At 50.6% G+C, this 14587-nt stretch overlaps 3 protein-coding genes across 3 annotated transcripts; all 3 read right to left on the bottom strand.

The window, feature by feature from the left end:
• Nucleotides 1-1300: 1300 nt before the first annotated feature.
• On the bottom strand, nucleotides 1301-2902 carry SMAC4_09313 (uncharacterized protein; the record flags this gene model as incomplete). The annotated part of the gene is made up of 1 exon (XM_024656004.1): nucleotides 1301-2902. The coding sequence occupies one exon, from the start codon at nucleotides 2900-2902 to the stop codon at nucleotides 1301-1303; it is 1602 nt and encodes a 533-aa protein (XP_024511777.1).
• Nucleotides 2903-3800: 898 nt separating this feature from the next.
• On the bottom strand, nucleotides 3801-4956 carry SMAC4_09314 (uncharacterized protein; the record flags this gene model as incomplete). The annotated part of the gene is made up of 2 exons (XM_003343831.1): nucleotides 3801-4223; nucleotides 4501-4956. 2 exons carry the CDS (start codon nucleotides 4954-4956, stop codon nucleotides 3801-3803), a joined length of 879 nt encoding a protein of 292 aa, XP_003343879.1.
• A 2215-nt stretch (nucleotides 4957-7171) lies between these two features.
• Nucleotides 7172-10130, bottom strand: SMAC4_09315 (uncharacterized protein; the record flags this gene model as incomplete). Its single annotated transcript, XM_003343832.1, has 4 exons — nucleotides 7172-8081; nucleotides 8393-8865; nucleotides 8913-9770; nucleotides 10041-10130. The coding sequence occupies 4 exons, from the start codon at nucleotides 10128-10130 to the stop codon at nucleotides 7172-7174; spliced, it is 2331 nt and encodes a 776-aa protein (XP_003343880.1).
• Between the last annotated feature and the right edge of the window lie 4457 nt (nucleotides 10131-14587).

The following is a 14587-nucleotide window of genomic DNA, read 5'->3' as shown; positions in this document are numbered from 1 at the left end:
AAAGGACACTGTCAACGTGATCTTGACGGAGAGAGGACCTGCAAGATGGTATGGAGGGTTGGTCGAGAATAAAGCATTTGTCGCAGCAAGGAAGTATTTGCTTTTGAGGACAGCACGACGGCATCGTAGAATAAATGATGGCCGAGAAGCGTTTTAATACACCTGGCTTTCATGATTCGTATTCATCGACAGCAACGAGTGAGGCTATCTCGTTCGTGTCAAGCACCAGTCTGTATGCTTGGAATGAGATACGGTGCTAACTGAATCTCGTTTTCACTTGGCCAAGTTCTGTTAGTGTCATATCAGGTGTCAATGGCCCGTGTTAGTGGGAAGTTCACCTCCATCCACCTGCTGCAACGCTTACACTGCGCTTCAAGGAAGTTTGCTCATTCGTTGAGACAACTGCTGGGCTCACAGAAGTGTGTAGTTTCACGAATAGCATCATCACTGAAGTCACACATGAAATCATAATCAGGCGCGAAGTGCTATTTGATCCCAAACTTTATTAACTGCGCTGCCTGAGATCTCCTTCGGATATTCCCGCTGTGACAAGGGCAGTGTTCTGGGCTTGGAACAGTAGTTCAATTCCGCTGATAAACTACTTTGGTCTCGAAGGCCTTGTTGGTCCTTTCAACCTCTAGAGGAAGGCTGGGCTTCAAGGCCTTCTTATGCCAAAGGGAAACGGTACCTATCTAGTACGTACGGGTCCTTGTCACCTGAGGCTCCAAGGCATCTAGCGATCTGCATACATGTAGGTCTTTCTCGTATGACACCAGGAGTGTGGCATATGCCCGTTTGACAGTGTGGCATATGCCCGTATGCCACCAAGAGTGTAGCATATGCCCGTATGCTACCAGGAGTGTAGCATATGTCCGTGTGACACCAGGAGTGTGGCATATGCCCGTTTGAAAGTGTGGCATATGCCCGTATGCCACCAGGAATGTAGCGTATGCCCGTATGTTACCAGGAGTGTGGCATATGTCCGTGTGACACCCGCCGAACATGCTCCCTTCCTCCATGATAGCCACTCCACATTTCCCCGCCGTTCTCGGCTTCTATCCGGCTTGCATACAGTCCCATGCTTCAATCTGCTCCTTCTCCTTTTACTCGTACACTCCCTTCCTTCCACTTCAGCTCTCTCCCAATTTCCGACAGAGCAAATCCATTTCTTCCTTCATCATGCGCTCCTCGATCCACCTTCCCACGTCATCTCAAACCCATCCTCCCGCCCTCGGTAGCTCACCTATTCGCTCCAACGTTCCCTGGATTAGCGCAAGCAATAGCGACGTATCGCTCAATCTCACTCTCTTCCGAGGTTGGAGGCCGGGGTCGAGATAAAAGGACTACTGTCGATATCGACAAGGTGGCAGCTTTTCTGGCTCTGCCTCTTTGGTGTCTGAGCTGCACAGCTACCGTCATCACTCATCTCCAATTGAGCCCAAAAGGTCTTGATTGCGTTGAATGAAGCTTTTGGAATCTGAGACGTCTTTGGGGCTTTGGGAGCCGTGGTGCCCTTGGAGGAAATGGAGGCCACGTCAGGTTTGGGGACGGATACAGGAGCAATGCGCTTTTTACTACCGCTGTTACCGCTGTCGATTTTGTTCCAAAAGGTCTTTGCACTTTCAAAAGAAGGAATTGAGGCTGAAGGGGTGGTTGACGGGTTGGCGGGAGCTGATCTGGCCTCGGAAGTACCAGGCTCGGCTTGTGGCGGAGTTGAGGTTGCTGTGAGGGAGGAGGGAGCCGATGCCTTGGTAGAAGCCGAATTGTCGTCAGTTGAAGCTGGCTTGGATTTAGCGGAAGAGGAGGACGCAAAGCGTCTCGGTTTAGCTTTCAGGAATGATGTTGTTGGGGGTGGCAAAGGCTTTTCATTGGTGATGTTGGACTGGTCGTGTTGGCGAGCAGCGCTACGCGGGCCTGTTGTGATGCACGTGGGGTATGAAAAGTTGCGCGAATACTTCTGTGATGTTTTACCGCGGCTTGGTTGGGGCTTTTGCTGGGCAGACTCGGTCTGAGCGGTCTCTCTCCTACGGGAAATGTTGGCCTTGACCTGTTGGTCTGCTTTGGTTTGATCCTTGTCGTCACCTGATACCTGATCGTGGTTAGTTATGTTCTGATTACATGTTGGAAGTCTATGAGGAACACTCACTGATGAAGGGATGGTTGTGGTCTTGTCAAGGAAGAGGGAGTCCTTGTCCTTTGGGATGCGCAACGAGCTGAGCGGACGTTCGGGAGCCTGTCGGATTGGATTCGTCGATGCTCTTGCCCTGATCATGGTTTGAGAGCGTAGCCTAGAGAGATACGATGTCGAGGTGCTCGACTCCAAACCCCTGGGCTTTGGTCGGGGAATGTTTGAGTGTTGTTGTTGACGCGCGTCGGTTGTCGGGACTTCCTTCGGGATTGCCTCCTCCTCTTGGAAATTCTCACCTTCTTCATTCTTCTCCTCCGTGTCACAATCTTCTCCTCCTTTCGCGGTCTTTTCTCTCTTCAGGATCGGCGACGCTTTCTTCCGAGGTGTCGACTCCTCCAGCTGGCTCGCCCACTGGACTGTCTTCTCAGTAGGGCTTTGAGGCTTGGAGGCACTTGGGTGAGGGGTTGGTGCCCGTTCTCTGGTAGGCGTGAATGAGCTGGGTCTTCCTCTCGAGCTGTCGTCTTCCACCTCGTCGTCTTTAGGGCAAGGGGGCTGTTCATCGCTGTTGGATTGAGGGTCGTCGTGCTTAAGCTCGTCGTTCTTAGGGCGAGGAGATTGCTCCAGGCCGTGGGCTTCATCAAGTGGCGGGCATGTGGCTTGGGCGCTTGACGTGGGTTCTTCGACTTCGACTTGCCGCTTTCGAATCGGAGTCCTCTTGAGTAGCCCGACTATGGCTCCCCGTAGGGAGTGCTTCTTACCCTTGTGAGCGGGCATTTTGTCGCTTCGCTTTCAAGGCTAGCGTGCAAGTGGTGATGGTGAAAAGGCTGTTGGTGGGTTGGGGGTTGTTGTGACAGCGTGGTTCCGTAAGACGACTTCCTCGTATGATGAGGTTTCGGGATGATGATGCAGAGGAGAATGTGTGCAAGAGTGTACGCCTCCAGATTCCATGAGATATACTCGGCACTCAAGGTCCACGGTCGCTGACGGTCACTATGGTCGTCGCCGTGGTGACTGTTGTTTTGTTGGTCTTAAGGCCAGAACACCGGTAAAACCGTGAACAACATTACTGTCCATGGTCAGATACCATTCGAACAAAATGGAAGATGGGTATAGATCCAAGGTTCTCTGAACAATGCCATTGTCCCATTGACAATCACTTTGATGAATATCCGTCATATACTGGCGGCTCGCCCACTAGGCGATTCGATTATAAGTGTTGGGCCGCGTTTACGCTATGGGCAACACATGATTTACATTGGCAGTAGGCCTCGGTTTGCCCTCGGATTAATGGTTTTGGTGGACAACTAGGGCACTGCTCATAATTTTGTATGCTAGACTCACCGGTGCGGCACGTCTCATGCCCTACGGGAGGCGGAAGTAGACGTTAAAAATAACAACAACAACAAAAAAAAAGAAAGGCCTGATACTGCATCCATCGTCCGCTCCTTCCCCTCCTGCACGGCCGTATCAGGACGGGACGAACCACGGCCCAATTCCCCCAGCAATCCACCCGACCCTCCTCAAAATCTTCTTATTCCTCCTCCTTCAACCGTTCTTCTCCATGCGCTCTGGGTTCTTAACCTTCTCTTACGGTCTACTTCTTCCGAGCCGAACAATTTCCACCTCCGACACGCGCCACGGGACCCCAACCGACCTCATCAAGTAGCTCGCCTCAAGCACAATCGGCCCAATCGCAAAACCGAGGGCACGAAAATGACGACGACGTCCCTGATGAGCCAAACCTGGCTTCGCTGAGATGGGACTTGGCGGTTTGGAAGGATGCTGAGCTGTTGTTGGATCCAAATGTGGCGGTACTACATTCGGAGGTCACGTTTGGATTGATCTTGGGCTTGGGCTTGGGCTTGAGCTTGGGCTTGAGCTCGGCACTGGGGAGGCTGCTACTGGTGCGGGTGCGGCTGCGGCTGTTTTGTACGTTTACATTGCTGCCATTTGAGGCGAGGGAAGATGCAACGGCAGTTGTAAGTTTGGTTGTGCGCTCATAGTTCGGAGAGGCGGACATGGATTTGAATCCAGGATCATGAGCAACACCCTTACTATCACTCTTCTTTGATGGACTAATCACCGCGTTGTTCTGCTAATGTTAGGAGTTAGCTTGGTTCATGGGTTATAAGGTCCGAGGATCAATAACTTACGGCAACTTTAGGTGCCGACAGGGATGAGGAAATGGTTCAACTTTGATGCCGACGGGAGCACTTCTCGGCTGCGTCTTGAGAGGTGGAGGTGGGAGGACTCGGGAGACGGGGAGTGGAAGCGATGGGAATGGGAGTGGGACGTGTCCGGAGAAGACTTAACTCGGACGATGACTCTGAATTGGGAACGACCTTCGGTCTGAGGATGTCGGACCGACGTACGACCAGTGGTTTTTCCTTCTCTTCTTCCTCGTCCTTAACTTGCTTTCTGTTCTGCCTGTCTGGATCTGGCTTCTTCAAGGCCGATTTCATCTTGCGCAATGACGGATGTCGGTTCTCCGTGGCCGGTTGCTCCAAAGGATCGGTGAAACGAACCCCCTTCTTTCCGTCCACCCTTTCGTCGACATGTGGGCGGTACGGGGTTTGCGGCCGAGCTAGAGAGGGAAGAGAAGATCGATGCCTTCTTCCTCTCGGAGCCTGCTCGGGCAGCCGCTTGTCGTCTGTTGAGTTGATCACTCCCTCACAGCGGTAGCGCTCGATGGTATGTGGAGATAGTTTGCGGTGTCGAGACTTGCTACCTTGTGGTTCCTTTGTTTCCTTCATTGTCTTCTCGGTGTTCGGTTGGAGAACGAAGTTGACCTCTGCCCGAGTCTGGGAAAGTGCCACGTAGTGGGACATGTTCGAATCTTGATATCAATTAAATTTGAGTTAAACAATATGGGGAAATATGGGTTGGCCGTGGTGATGTACTGCGGTGTTCCAGTTTGGCACAATTTGAGTTCTGTCGTTTCGTGACGGTGATGCAAGAAGAGAATTCTCACCACCCCTCCCACCACGAAATCTATGGGATATACTGCCCAAGGTCGATGGTCGCCATGAGTTGTTGCTATGGCCATGGTGCTGGTATTTGCATGAGAATCTTCGTGAACACCGAACAGTATCACTGCTTAGGTTTGGAACAAGTTCATTGTTCACGGACATAATGGCTGTAGGCAGCGAGGCAGGAGATGGGTTTCGGGATGTTCACAGTTCGGTACCTTCTCGGGTTATGGTCAAACATAATGGATAAAGTGATATGTTCAACGAAGAGGGAAATGTAACCGCCTGGCTTATGGGTCTTATAGGTGTATAGGCCATATAACATGGATCATGATATTTCCCGTGCGGGTTGAGAACATGAGCGATCATAGAATCACTGCTTCATAGGAACCGATTAACCACCAAGTAGAGTAAACAGAATGAGAGCGAATTATGTAACCAGCTCTTAGCATTAAGTATATAAGGCTACGAAGGGAGAGGTAGCCGATTTGTAAAAGGCAGAACATGACGGACGACGCGGTGATCATGTTTCCATGTTGAACTCAAGCGAGACAGTCAAGCGAGACACTCAACGACAAGATTTCAGGTTTTATTTGTGGTAGCGAGGAGAGTAGTTGCCTATAAAGTATCTCATACCGTATAGCCTGACTCCAGGGAAGGAGGGTGTTACGGATGAATATGCAGTTAAGGGAAGCCACTGGAGACACTCGACGAAGAACATGACGGAGATACCGGTGTAGGTTATAAGACCTCTGGATATGTTATGCGCAGGCCATTGTGTTTGCTTCCAATATTTATTTGTTTGTAGCTTCTGTGGATGGACAACGTGAAGACGTCAAAATGTGCATTTGGCGCGGGCAGTGATAACAAAGCATTTGTCCAAACAAGCATACATGTGAATGCGTGCCATATGGCAAGCGAGGTCTAAACCACGATTCACAAATACCTGATATCTGCCCAGGAGGTAGTGTATGTCCCTGTAGACAATCATACATTCAATGAAGAAAATAATAACAAGAGAGCGTTGTAAATTGGGAGGACATAAACAACAACTGTGAGATTGCGGGTCCTTACCATCGAAATTGCTGATACAGATGCGAAGCTATCACAAGCAATGCAAATCATAGGAGCACCCTGTTAGTGGAGTAGCTGTCCCAGAGTCGAAACTGTACCTTGCCCGTCCCATCGACCCATGGGCATACCTTACAATGAGCTGCATAACGCCGCCATCATCATCTCGTACCTTCCCAAAAGCGCAATAGCAGGAAATGCAAAGTAAATGACGGAGAACGAATGCATTTAAGATCGAAATTACCTTATCGTGCCCCATCGTGCTAGCCAGAACTCGGGCCTTCCAACTAGGAATTCAGTGGCTGCATAACGCTATCGTATCATATCAGAAACGTAGCCAATTCTGTGCGTAGTCTGTTAGTACACTAACTCGCAGGGCTGTCGCTATCACACCCCGCTATCGCAACCCGCCGGCCCTCGCCTTGAACCCAAACAACACCGTCACTGGCACCTCAAGAGAAATCACTTCATGGTTTCAGGTTACTTTGCACACACCGATTCGGTTCTTTTTGGTTGACGATGAATCTCCTCCATTTCAGGCGCACAATCTCCTACTACTAGTCAGACTTTCCTCTCTGTTCCAACCGCACCCCAAACTCTCCCGTGATCCCGTCTCCTTCGCTTCTGCCAGTCTACCAGTACTGGTCCAGGCACCATCTCCACAACACTTCCCAACTCCTCCTCCCCAAACCGAACCCAGCTTACCTCCTCCATTCACATCACCATGAACTCAAGCTGACCAACTACAGACAGATGACCAAACTCGTTTGGTGAACTTGTCAAACTCGCGGCTCTAGCCCATCGCCGTAAAATGACCGGCACGCGACAAAGGACAAGACATTCGATTCCTTGCGACGACCTATTCACTCTCCGCTCATCTACTACCACCGACACGGGTTGTCGACGCCCAAACGCAGTTTGAGCACGCGCAATACTGGTGTCCACTCCCTGGAGCTGCGGACGCCAAGGCAAGATCCGGTTTGCCAGTCTCCAGAAACTGCTCTCATATGTCCGAGTTGCTGCTGCAGGAGTGCTCGGGTTTGTTGCTAGAGATTGACGAGCTGGACTCAACAATGGTCGAACCAGAACCGGGCTTTTCCAAGCAAGCCGGCGTCTGTACCGGTGAAGTTGGCGGACACTGAGGTACTTGGAGGCTTGACGTTTCCGGGACTGGTTTGGATGGCTCCTCTTTAGTCCCTTGGGAACGGGTACAGCCCACGCCGCTCTCTGAAGTATCATCTTCAGATATGAACGGGGACCTGTACACTCTCTTGGCCTGCTCTTCAGCCTTCCTCAAGTCCTCTCTCGGCTCGATCCATTTGATGATGTTTAATACCGGGGACTCCGCCCAGGTTACGCTCTTGCGTCTTTGGGGGCGGTTGCTGTCCCGAGCCTTATCACCGGACAGACTGAGGATCGATCGAGTGGGTTTCAATCTCCGCACCTGAATCAGCAAGCTGGAGTCTTGTCGAGAGGGGCCTTGTGTCGGCTTCTTGTCACTTCCGGGCGGATCCGGTGTTGGCTGAAAGGGCTTTGGTCTCGGTGCCTGGACCGGCAAGCTGGGAATCGACAGAAAGGGCCTTCCTACCAACGTTTCGCTATGTTTGGCCGCATTGGGAACGAACGGAGAGGGGTTCAACCTCAATGCCTGAGGGGATCGAGGCAAATGGGAAGTCTGTTGAGGAGCAGGGTTGCGCTCGGGATTTGTCGCCTTTGGGATATTATTTCTCGGATGGGGATCCGGGAGTGGCGCCTTGATGCTGTGATCTGGTGTACTAGCACTATTGCCATTCTTCACGACGGTTGGATGGACGGGAGGGGCCGTAGGTGGCTGAGTTGGGAAGACCTCCTTCAAAGGCTTGGGAGCCGACAGCTTCTGTGTGCTGTTTCTTTTAGCTTGAACAGTGCTGATGCTGATAATCTTTGGTTTTGTTATGATCCAACCAGAGAATCCTATGTAGGCTAGACTAGATGACCAATTAGGTAGGACCCAAAGGGAGAACCCGAGACGGAGGATCGGGTCCACGGGTCCAGTATATTGGGTCCAGGAAGGCCGGTATAAAAGAAGGCCTCCCCAGGCCTCTTGTTACCGGATCTTCAGCAAGCAATAGCCATCACAACCTACCAGTACCTTTCGGCTACTACTCCGTTACTCTATTGTTCCATTCCAGCAATAATACTCCTGTGCTTGTAACGGTTCGTCACAGGTTTATCCAACTGCTACTTCTGGTTGTTGTTTTGGACCTGTACTAGATCTTGGTTGTGATTGGGCTTTGAAGGCGTTTCTTGCCTCTTGGTGTCTGTGGTTGGTGCTTTCTTGTCAGTGTCCGACTGGTAAACGACATTCGCTTCTCTTGTCGAATCTTCTGGGCGCCCCAAGCTGCGCTTCGAGGTCACGTCAGCGGATGTACCGAGTGGTGTGGGCGCCTTGGCTTCGGATCCGGACGGTGGTATCTCAAGATTTGGGCCAAGCTTGCTTGATAAGAGCTTGGGATATCTGTGTGCGACAGGGTTGGACTGCTGTCGGATAGCAGGTTCAGAGAAATCGGGGAAACTAATGTCTTGGATGTGTGGTTGTTGGTATCTGCGTTGAAATGTTGACTTTTCTTCAGGCTCTTTTTCTTCGACCTTCCCCGCCTCTTGCTTCTCAGTCTTTCTCTTCTTCGAAATGGGCGTGGAAGCCGGTGGGTGGACTGGCTTTTCTTGGCCATCGTCTCTCGAGCTCGGGACTCATAGAAACGTACGAGGTCCGAAAAGGCGCGTGATCTATATACATCTGGCTTGCCCTCCAGGGAGTCCACATCACCAGAGTCTTCCTCGCGACGATGTCTGGCGCTCGAGTGAGAACCGTGGTGTTGTGTGCTGCGAGGGGTTATGCTAACTTTCACACCCATCTTGCTTTTCCCATGTTCGCATTTGATCAGCGTCTTGCCTTCTATGCCTTTGATCTCGACGGTGGTGTTCTTTTTGTTCTTACCGCTCTTCCGTATCTTCTCCCTTGTCTCCTCCTTGATGATGTTCTTTTTGAAGGCGTTATTCTCCTCGAGGCTTCTCTGTTGCTCAAGCCACCTCTTGACTTTGAGCCTTCTCTCCTTCCTGGCTCTCCTCTCCTCAAATTCTTCCTCGTCGAATCTTTGCTCCTCAAGTCTTTTTCTTTGGCTCTCAACCTTTTGCTCTTTGAGTCTTTGTTTCTCGAGCCTCTCCTGCATCTGCTGCTGGACTCTCCCTTGTTGCCGCCTCTCTTGTCGGATTCTCTCCTGTTCGAGTCTTCCCTTCTGCCGCTGTTTCTCCTCCTCTGTCCTCTTCCTTGCCTCGACTTCCTGCTCCATCTCGTTCCTCCGTCTCGCGCTGTCCCCTTCCTCCGCCCACTCCAGCGTTTTCCGCCTCATCTCTTTAGCATTCCCTAGTCTGGAGGCAGCACCACTGCTGCCCATGTCTATGCCAGCAATCTTCATAACTTGTTGAAGCACGGCCAACTCTTGTCTTGGAAGCCCAGATCCTGCCGCTCGGTCGTCCTTCGAATCGCGATGGCGGAACACATAATCCGCCGGCACTCTGCCCGCCTGAACGGGGAGACTCCACCGCAGTCTGTTCTTGTACCTCTAGTACGAGAGAACAGCATTGGTGGATCTAGTCGCATCTTTCAAGTCCTTTCCGAGCTCTTTGCTGGCGTACTCCTCGTAATACTCTCTACACTTGGGGCAAAAGCCGTACTCGACCTTGTGAATAAGAGTGAGAGGTGGGCGGCAATTTGTCGAGAATGGGCGGTTTTTGTTGCCGACAGGCTTCAGGGATTTAAGACACCAGGTCAAAAAGGCGTCTTTGACTCTGCTCCCTGTCTCGATGGCGGGAGGCCATGGCTGTGGGCGTACCTTAGGAGTGTAAGCGGCGATATCGCAGGGGAGTTCTCGCTTCGTGACATGGCCGCATACTGAGTGCAGCTGCTGCAGTTTATGGCACATGGCGCCGGTGTTGGTGACGATTTCTGCTGCGATGAGATTAGCGCATGCCTGGTGAGGTATGAGGTGGTTAGGGGGATCGGAGAGTTTTTTACAACCAGTATCGTTGTCTCAATGTGGTTGTCACAATGTGTGTACAACTTTGTGTCAAACGGTCAGCGATCAACAGGTTTGATTCGGTGGGTTTGTCGTTGTGATTGTTGGAGGTAACGGAATGATACACCACAAGTGGCATTGAGTGTGGGAGTGAATTTCGTGTATTAATTAGGTTAAAAGAGAGAGAGAGAGCAGAACAGGGAGGACGGAGTCCGACGTGGTTTCTATACAGGGTAGCTATGTGTGGATCGTATCCACTTAGACAGAAACGCCAAAGAATGTGATGGCTTCAACAGTGATGATGTCGGAAGAGGAAGACAGTTCCAAGTTTACCGCAAGCTCAAGGGATATAGAGGTACTATATCAACAGTCACCTGTGTGGCACACCTGCTTGGTCTGTTGTTTCCATTGCCGCCATTACCATCCAAGATATCGTCACTCTGTACTATGGATAGCGGTGTTGTTCGTACTAGGTTGCCGGTCCGCGTGGTGTTCAAGCAACAGAACCAGGTTGGATACCATGAGCAGTGCGACTGTGGAAATACGCTGGAGACAGTAAGGGGGTCCTATGCATAAGGCGATCTATTGGAGATCACAGCTATGGAAATTGAAATATAATGAACACTGAACCTGAGCCCTTCCTCAATCGATGCCGGGCTAGGGGGCCGAAGGCGCCCGGGGAAAGATGATGTATAATAAAACCTATGATGCACGAATTTCTGTCCCACTTTCTCGCCTCATTAATCATGTAAGACACTCAATTCTAGTGTAGGCGAGGCAGGGTTTTGAGAGGGCTCCAAAGAGAGTTCATGTACCAAGGTGATAGGAAGTTCTGGCGCTTGTTTAGTGCGGGTCAGGAGAGAGCATTGTTCCATTTGCCACCAAATCAGTGAAGGGAATAGGGATTGATTTTTTTCATCGCTTGATTCAGTGTTAGACACACATACTCTAAGGTGAGCTGATGGGCTTGATGATAGGGTAGTTTGTTTTAACGAGATTTTTTGTCCCTCAACCCCCTTTCTGGAACCACAACCATGCACGATTGAAGCAGATGAAAGAAATCGGGAAAAAGAAAAGTGCCAAGACATGGATGTGGAGTAGATCAACAATAATCAGACGATAAGATCTCAAGGACTCTCTGTCGAGGTCTGGATCCTCCCTCTCTCAATGTCAGTGGGATTGGGGGACAGGAAGAACATCATTCAATGGACGATTTTACCACGGCCTTGGCTGCCTGATGTCGAACCGGCTCCATTACCTGGAAGCATACAGTGATGGCAAGCATTAACGCAGACACATGTCGCTGATGCCCAACAAATCGCCCATGGGGTAATGCCAATGAGTACCCTCTTGACCCATCCAGCCATCCCCCCATCTTCCTTTTCTCCTTCGTTGTCACCTGCTGGTATTCAATTTCTTCCGCATACCTTCTTCCCACCAAGATTAATATCATACGTTCGACGTCCAAGCTGCCATTCGATCTATCCCCCAACAGCCTCTGGTCTCCATTTTCTCGAGGATCAGGTCACCTCGCGTGACAGGGGCATTATTGTTCCCCCAGCACTCGATGACTTGTGGCCCACCATGGTCTTCTTCGCATTCTTTGTCTTGTGCTTCTTGGCTTCCCCTCGCGTCGCTGCGGGCCGAAATGCCTCCGATACTCTGCCAACTGTCTTCGCTCAGTCAAATACCAGCAAGGATAAATCGCAAGAGCTCATTGGACGGGTTGGTAACCCTAAGCAGAGGAGAACCCTAGCGCTTCTCATCGAGTGCCTGACAACCATCTTTGCCTGCACTTGGACGGTCTTACACCTGAACTTGCCCTTTCCCAATTATACTATCAAAACTTGAGTTCTTCGGAAGATCAAGTGGATGACTAGCGTTAGAAATAACTCAAGTACGGTAAGTAATTATAAGTAAGTATAAGTATAACGCAAGTTAAGTTGAGTGGCAGCAATGGCGTCCCGGCCGTCAACGTTCTCTTTCACACTTTATCTCATTCTTTGGTCCTGTGTCCTCATCGCAGCCTAAGAAACGGCCGAGCCACCGCCGACATCAACCCCCAAACCTGCTGACCAGAAACAGGTTATCGTGGGGTGGGTGAATAATTCCAGGAGGAGAGGCACTCTAACCATCCTTATCGATTGTTTGACGACAATCTTCGCCTGCACCTGTACCGTCTTACACCTCAATGTACCAGCCATAACGGATTCTCCTATGGCACGATTTAGACGCAAGGCCAGATGAATGGTCTTTACAATCATTTTCTCTGAGTTCGTATTCACCAAAGCTGTATGTGAGCTACGGCTTGCTTTGTACACACTTGATCAAATTTACTGAGCCATTTTTCACTCCCACAAGGAGTTCGAAATGATCGACCACATCGAAACATCGGATGGCCCTTCCTCTTGGGTTCTTTGGACATGGACAGTTGAGTTTGGGTGGACCCAGAGAATGCTTCACCTATTATTACTGAGGCGCCCACCCTTCGCGGAATTCTTGCACCCTCGCCGGGATCGATGATCAAATCCTGGCTTTCGAAGATGCCGTCACTCATTTTCAGTTGCGGTAATTCCAGCCAACACCTGGTGTCTTCAGTGACACAGCAACAGCGCTATGCATCATTGTCAAGAACGGTTGAACTGGTCAAAAATGGGCAGAAGACGACAACTTCGAAAAGGTTCCATGGAAAGAGCTTCTCAGACCCAGACATGGTCCTTTCCGAAAGCGCGGGTGCAATTGCGAGAGTTCAAACATGGACGCTCACACACGCTTATTACGTTAATATGGGTGGACTAGTCGCACGGAAGCGGATCGAACAATGGAATTCCTCTTCATCTATACACAGCCATCGATCTGTCGCCCACTCGTACTCAATTGTACGAGGCGACCATCTTGCAGATCCGAAGTTAAAAACATGGGTCATCCCCTCCAGGTACTTCGGCTGTCTGCCAACGACATCAAGGATAAGAGTAAAGCGGACTGGATCGTCAAGACTATTGCTGTGATCCAGATTACACGCCTTATCTTTGACCTTATCACACGCGGTATAGGAGGTCAATCAGTCACGCAACTTGAAATCGCGACAGTGTCCTTTTCGGGGTTTGCCATATTCACCCATTTTGCCAACTGGTGGAAACCCAAAGACGTTTCACAGCCGACAAAACTCCATACTGTCATAGATCAGGGCACTGAGAAGGTGACAGAGCGGGCCGAGCGCACAACTCATTCATTCTTCAAAGATTTGTGGTTTCCTAGAACTACACCCCATCGGCTTCCTCAGGATGCCTATGCGGATACCATGTCCCTACGCATTCGGATAAGAAATGACGAGTTGTGGATGGGCACAAGCAAACGTACAAATCTAGCCTGGTTACTTCTATCCGCATCTTATGTTGTCTTCGGAGGCGTTCATTGTGCAGCTTGGAGGTTCCAGTTTCCCACGCGGGCAGAGCAACTTGCCTGGCGCACGGCTGCCTTGGTCTCAACAGCTTTACCCGTTCTGTCGTTGGCGGGAAGCTCTGCAATCACGCGCCTTCGACCTCCAGGATTCGTACAGGCGGTAACGGAAGCAGTCAACGCCATACTTGAGTTTTATGATGTCAAGTTGTTGGAAGCTGAAGAGGATTGGTGGAACATTTTCACAACTGAAGTGAGCTCACCGGTCTGGGAAGAGTTGGTGAAAACCCTTTCCGGAGTCAACAAAGATGACGAGGAGAGACTAAAGACGGAACTTCAAACGATGGGCAAGCTCCGAAGTTCGCTACGAAGCCTATGGCAAAGTCGACTTCGAGGTAGAAAAAGGGACGAGGAAAGGCTGATCAACACCATCTGGAGGATTGGAAACAACGTGGTGTCCTTCCGGGGTACAGACTTTGACCTTAGATCTCGTTACGAAATATGGATCAAGAGCCAGGACGCATTTCGTAACGGGAGACTGACAGACACGTTGAGGGAAAAGAAATTGAAATTCGCCGTGCAACCTTATTATGAGTATCAAGGCGATGAAGGGCTGTTCGATTGGGTGTTCGCACGTTGTTATAAGCTCAAGTCATCCGAGGCGGAATGGTTTTACCGGGAAAAGAGGAGGAAACATGACCATCTGGCGCAGGTACTCTCACGACTCCTCAACACCATAAGCGCGTTTTTCTACACAATTGCTCGGGCTTTGCTCCTTGCGATCATGTTCTCCAGTCTCTGGGCAGCCCCAGATGGGATATATGACACTCCTGACTGGACCCGCTTTGTGTCGAGTTTCTCGTGAAGCGGGCCAGGCTGCCAGCAGGGGTTGGGTTTGCGTTCAGGAAAGAGGCAGGAGGCAGGCTGGGGGAGCGAAGGATGGCTGCAGGATTGAATTATTGAAG

This window comes from Sordaria macrospora, chromosome 4, assembly GCF_033870435.1.
Source record: "Sordaria macrospora chromosome 4, complete sequence".
NCBI classification, from domain to species: domain Eukaryota; kingdom Fungi; phylum Ascomycota; class Sordariomycetes; order Sordariales; family Sordariaceae; genus Sordaria; species Sordaria macrospora.
The sequence above is the reverse complement of the archived record's forward strand: the minus strand, read 5'-3'. Positions and strand labels throughout refer to the sequence as shown.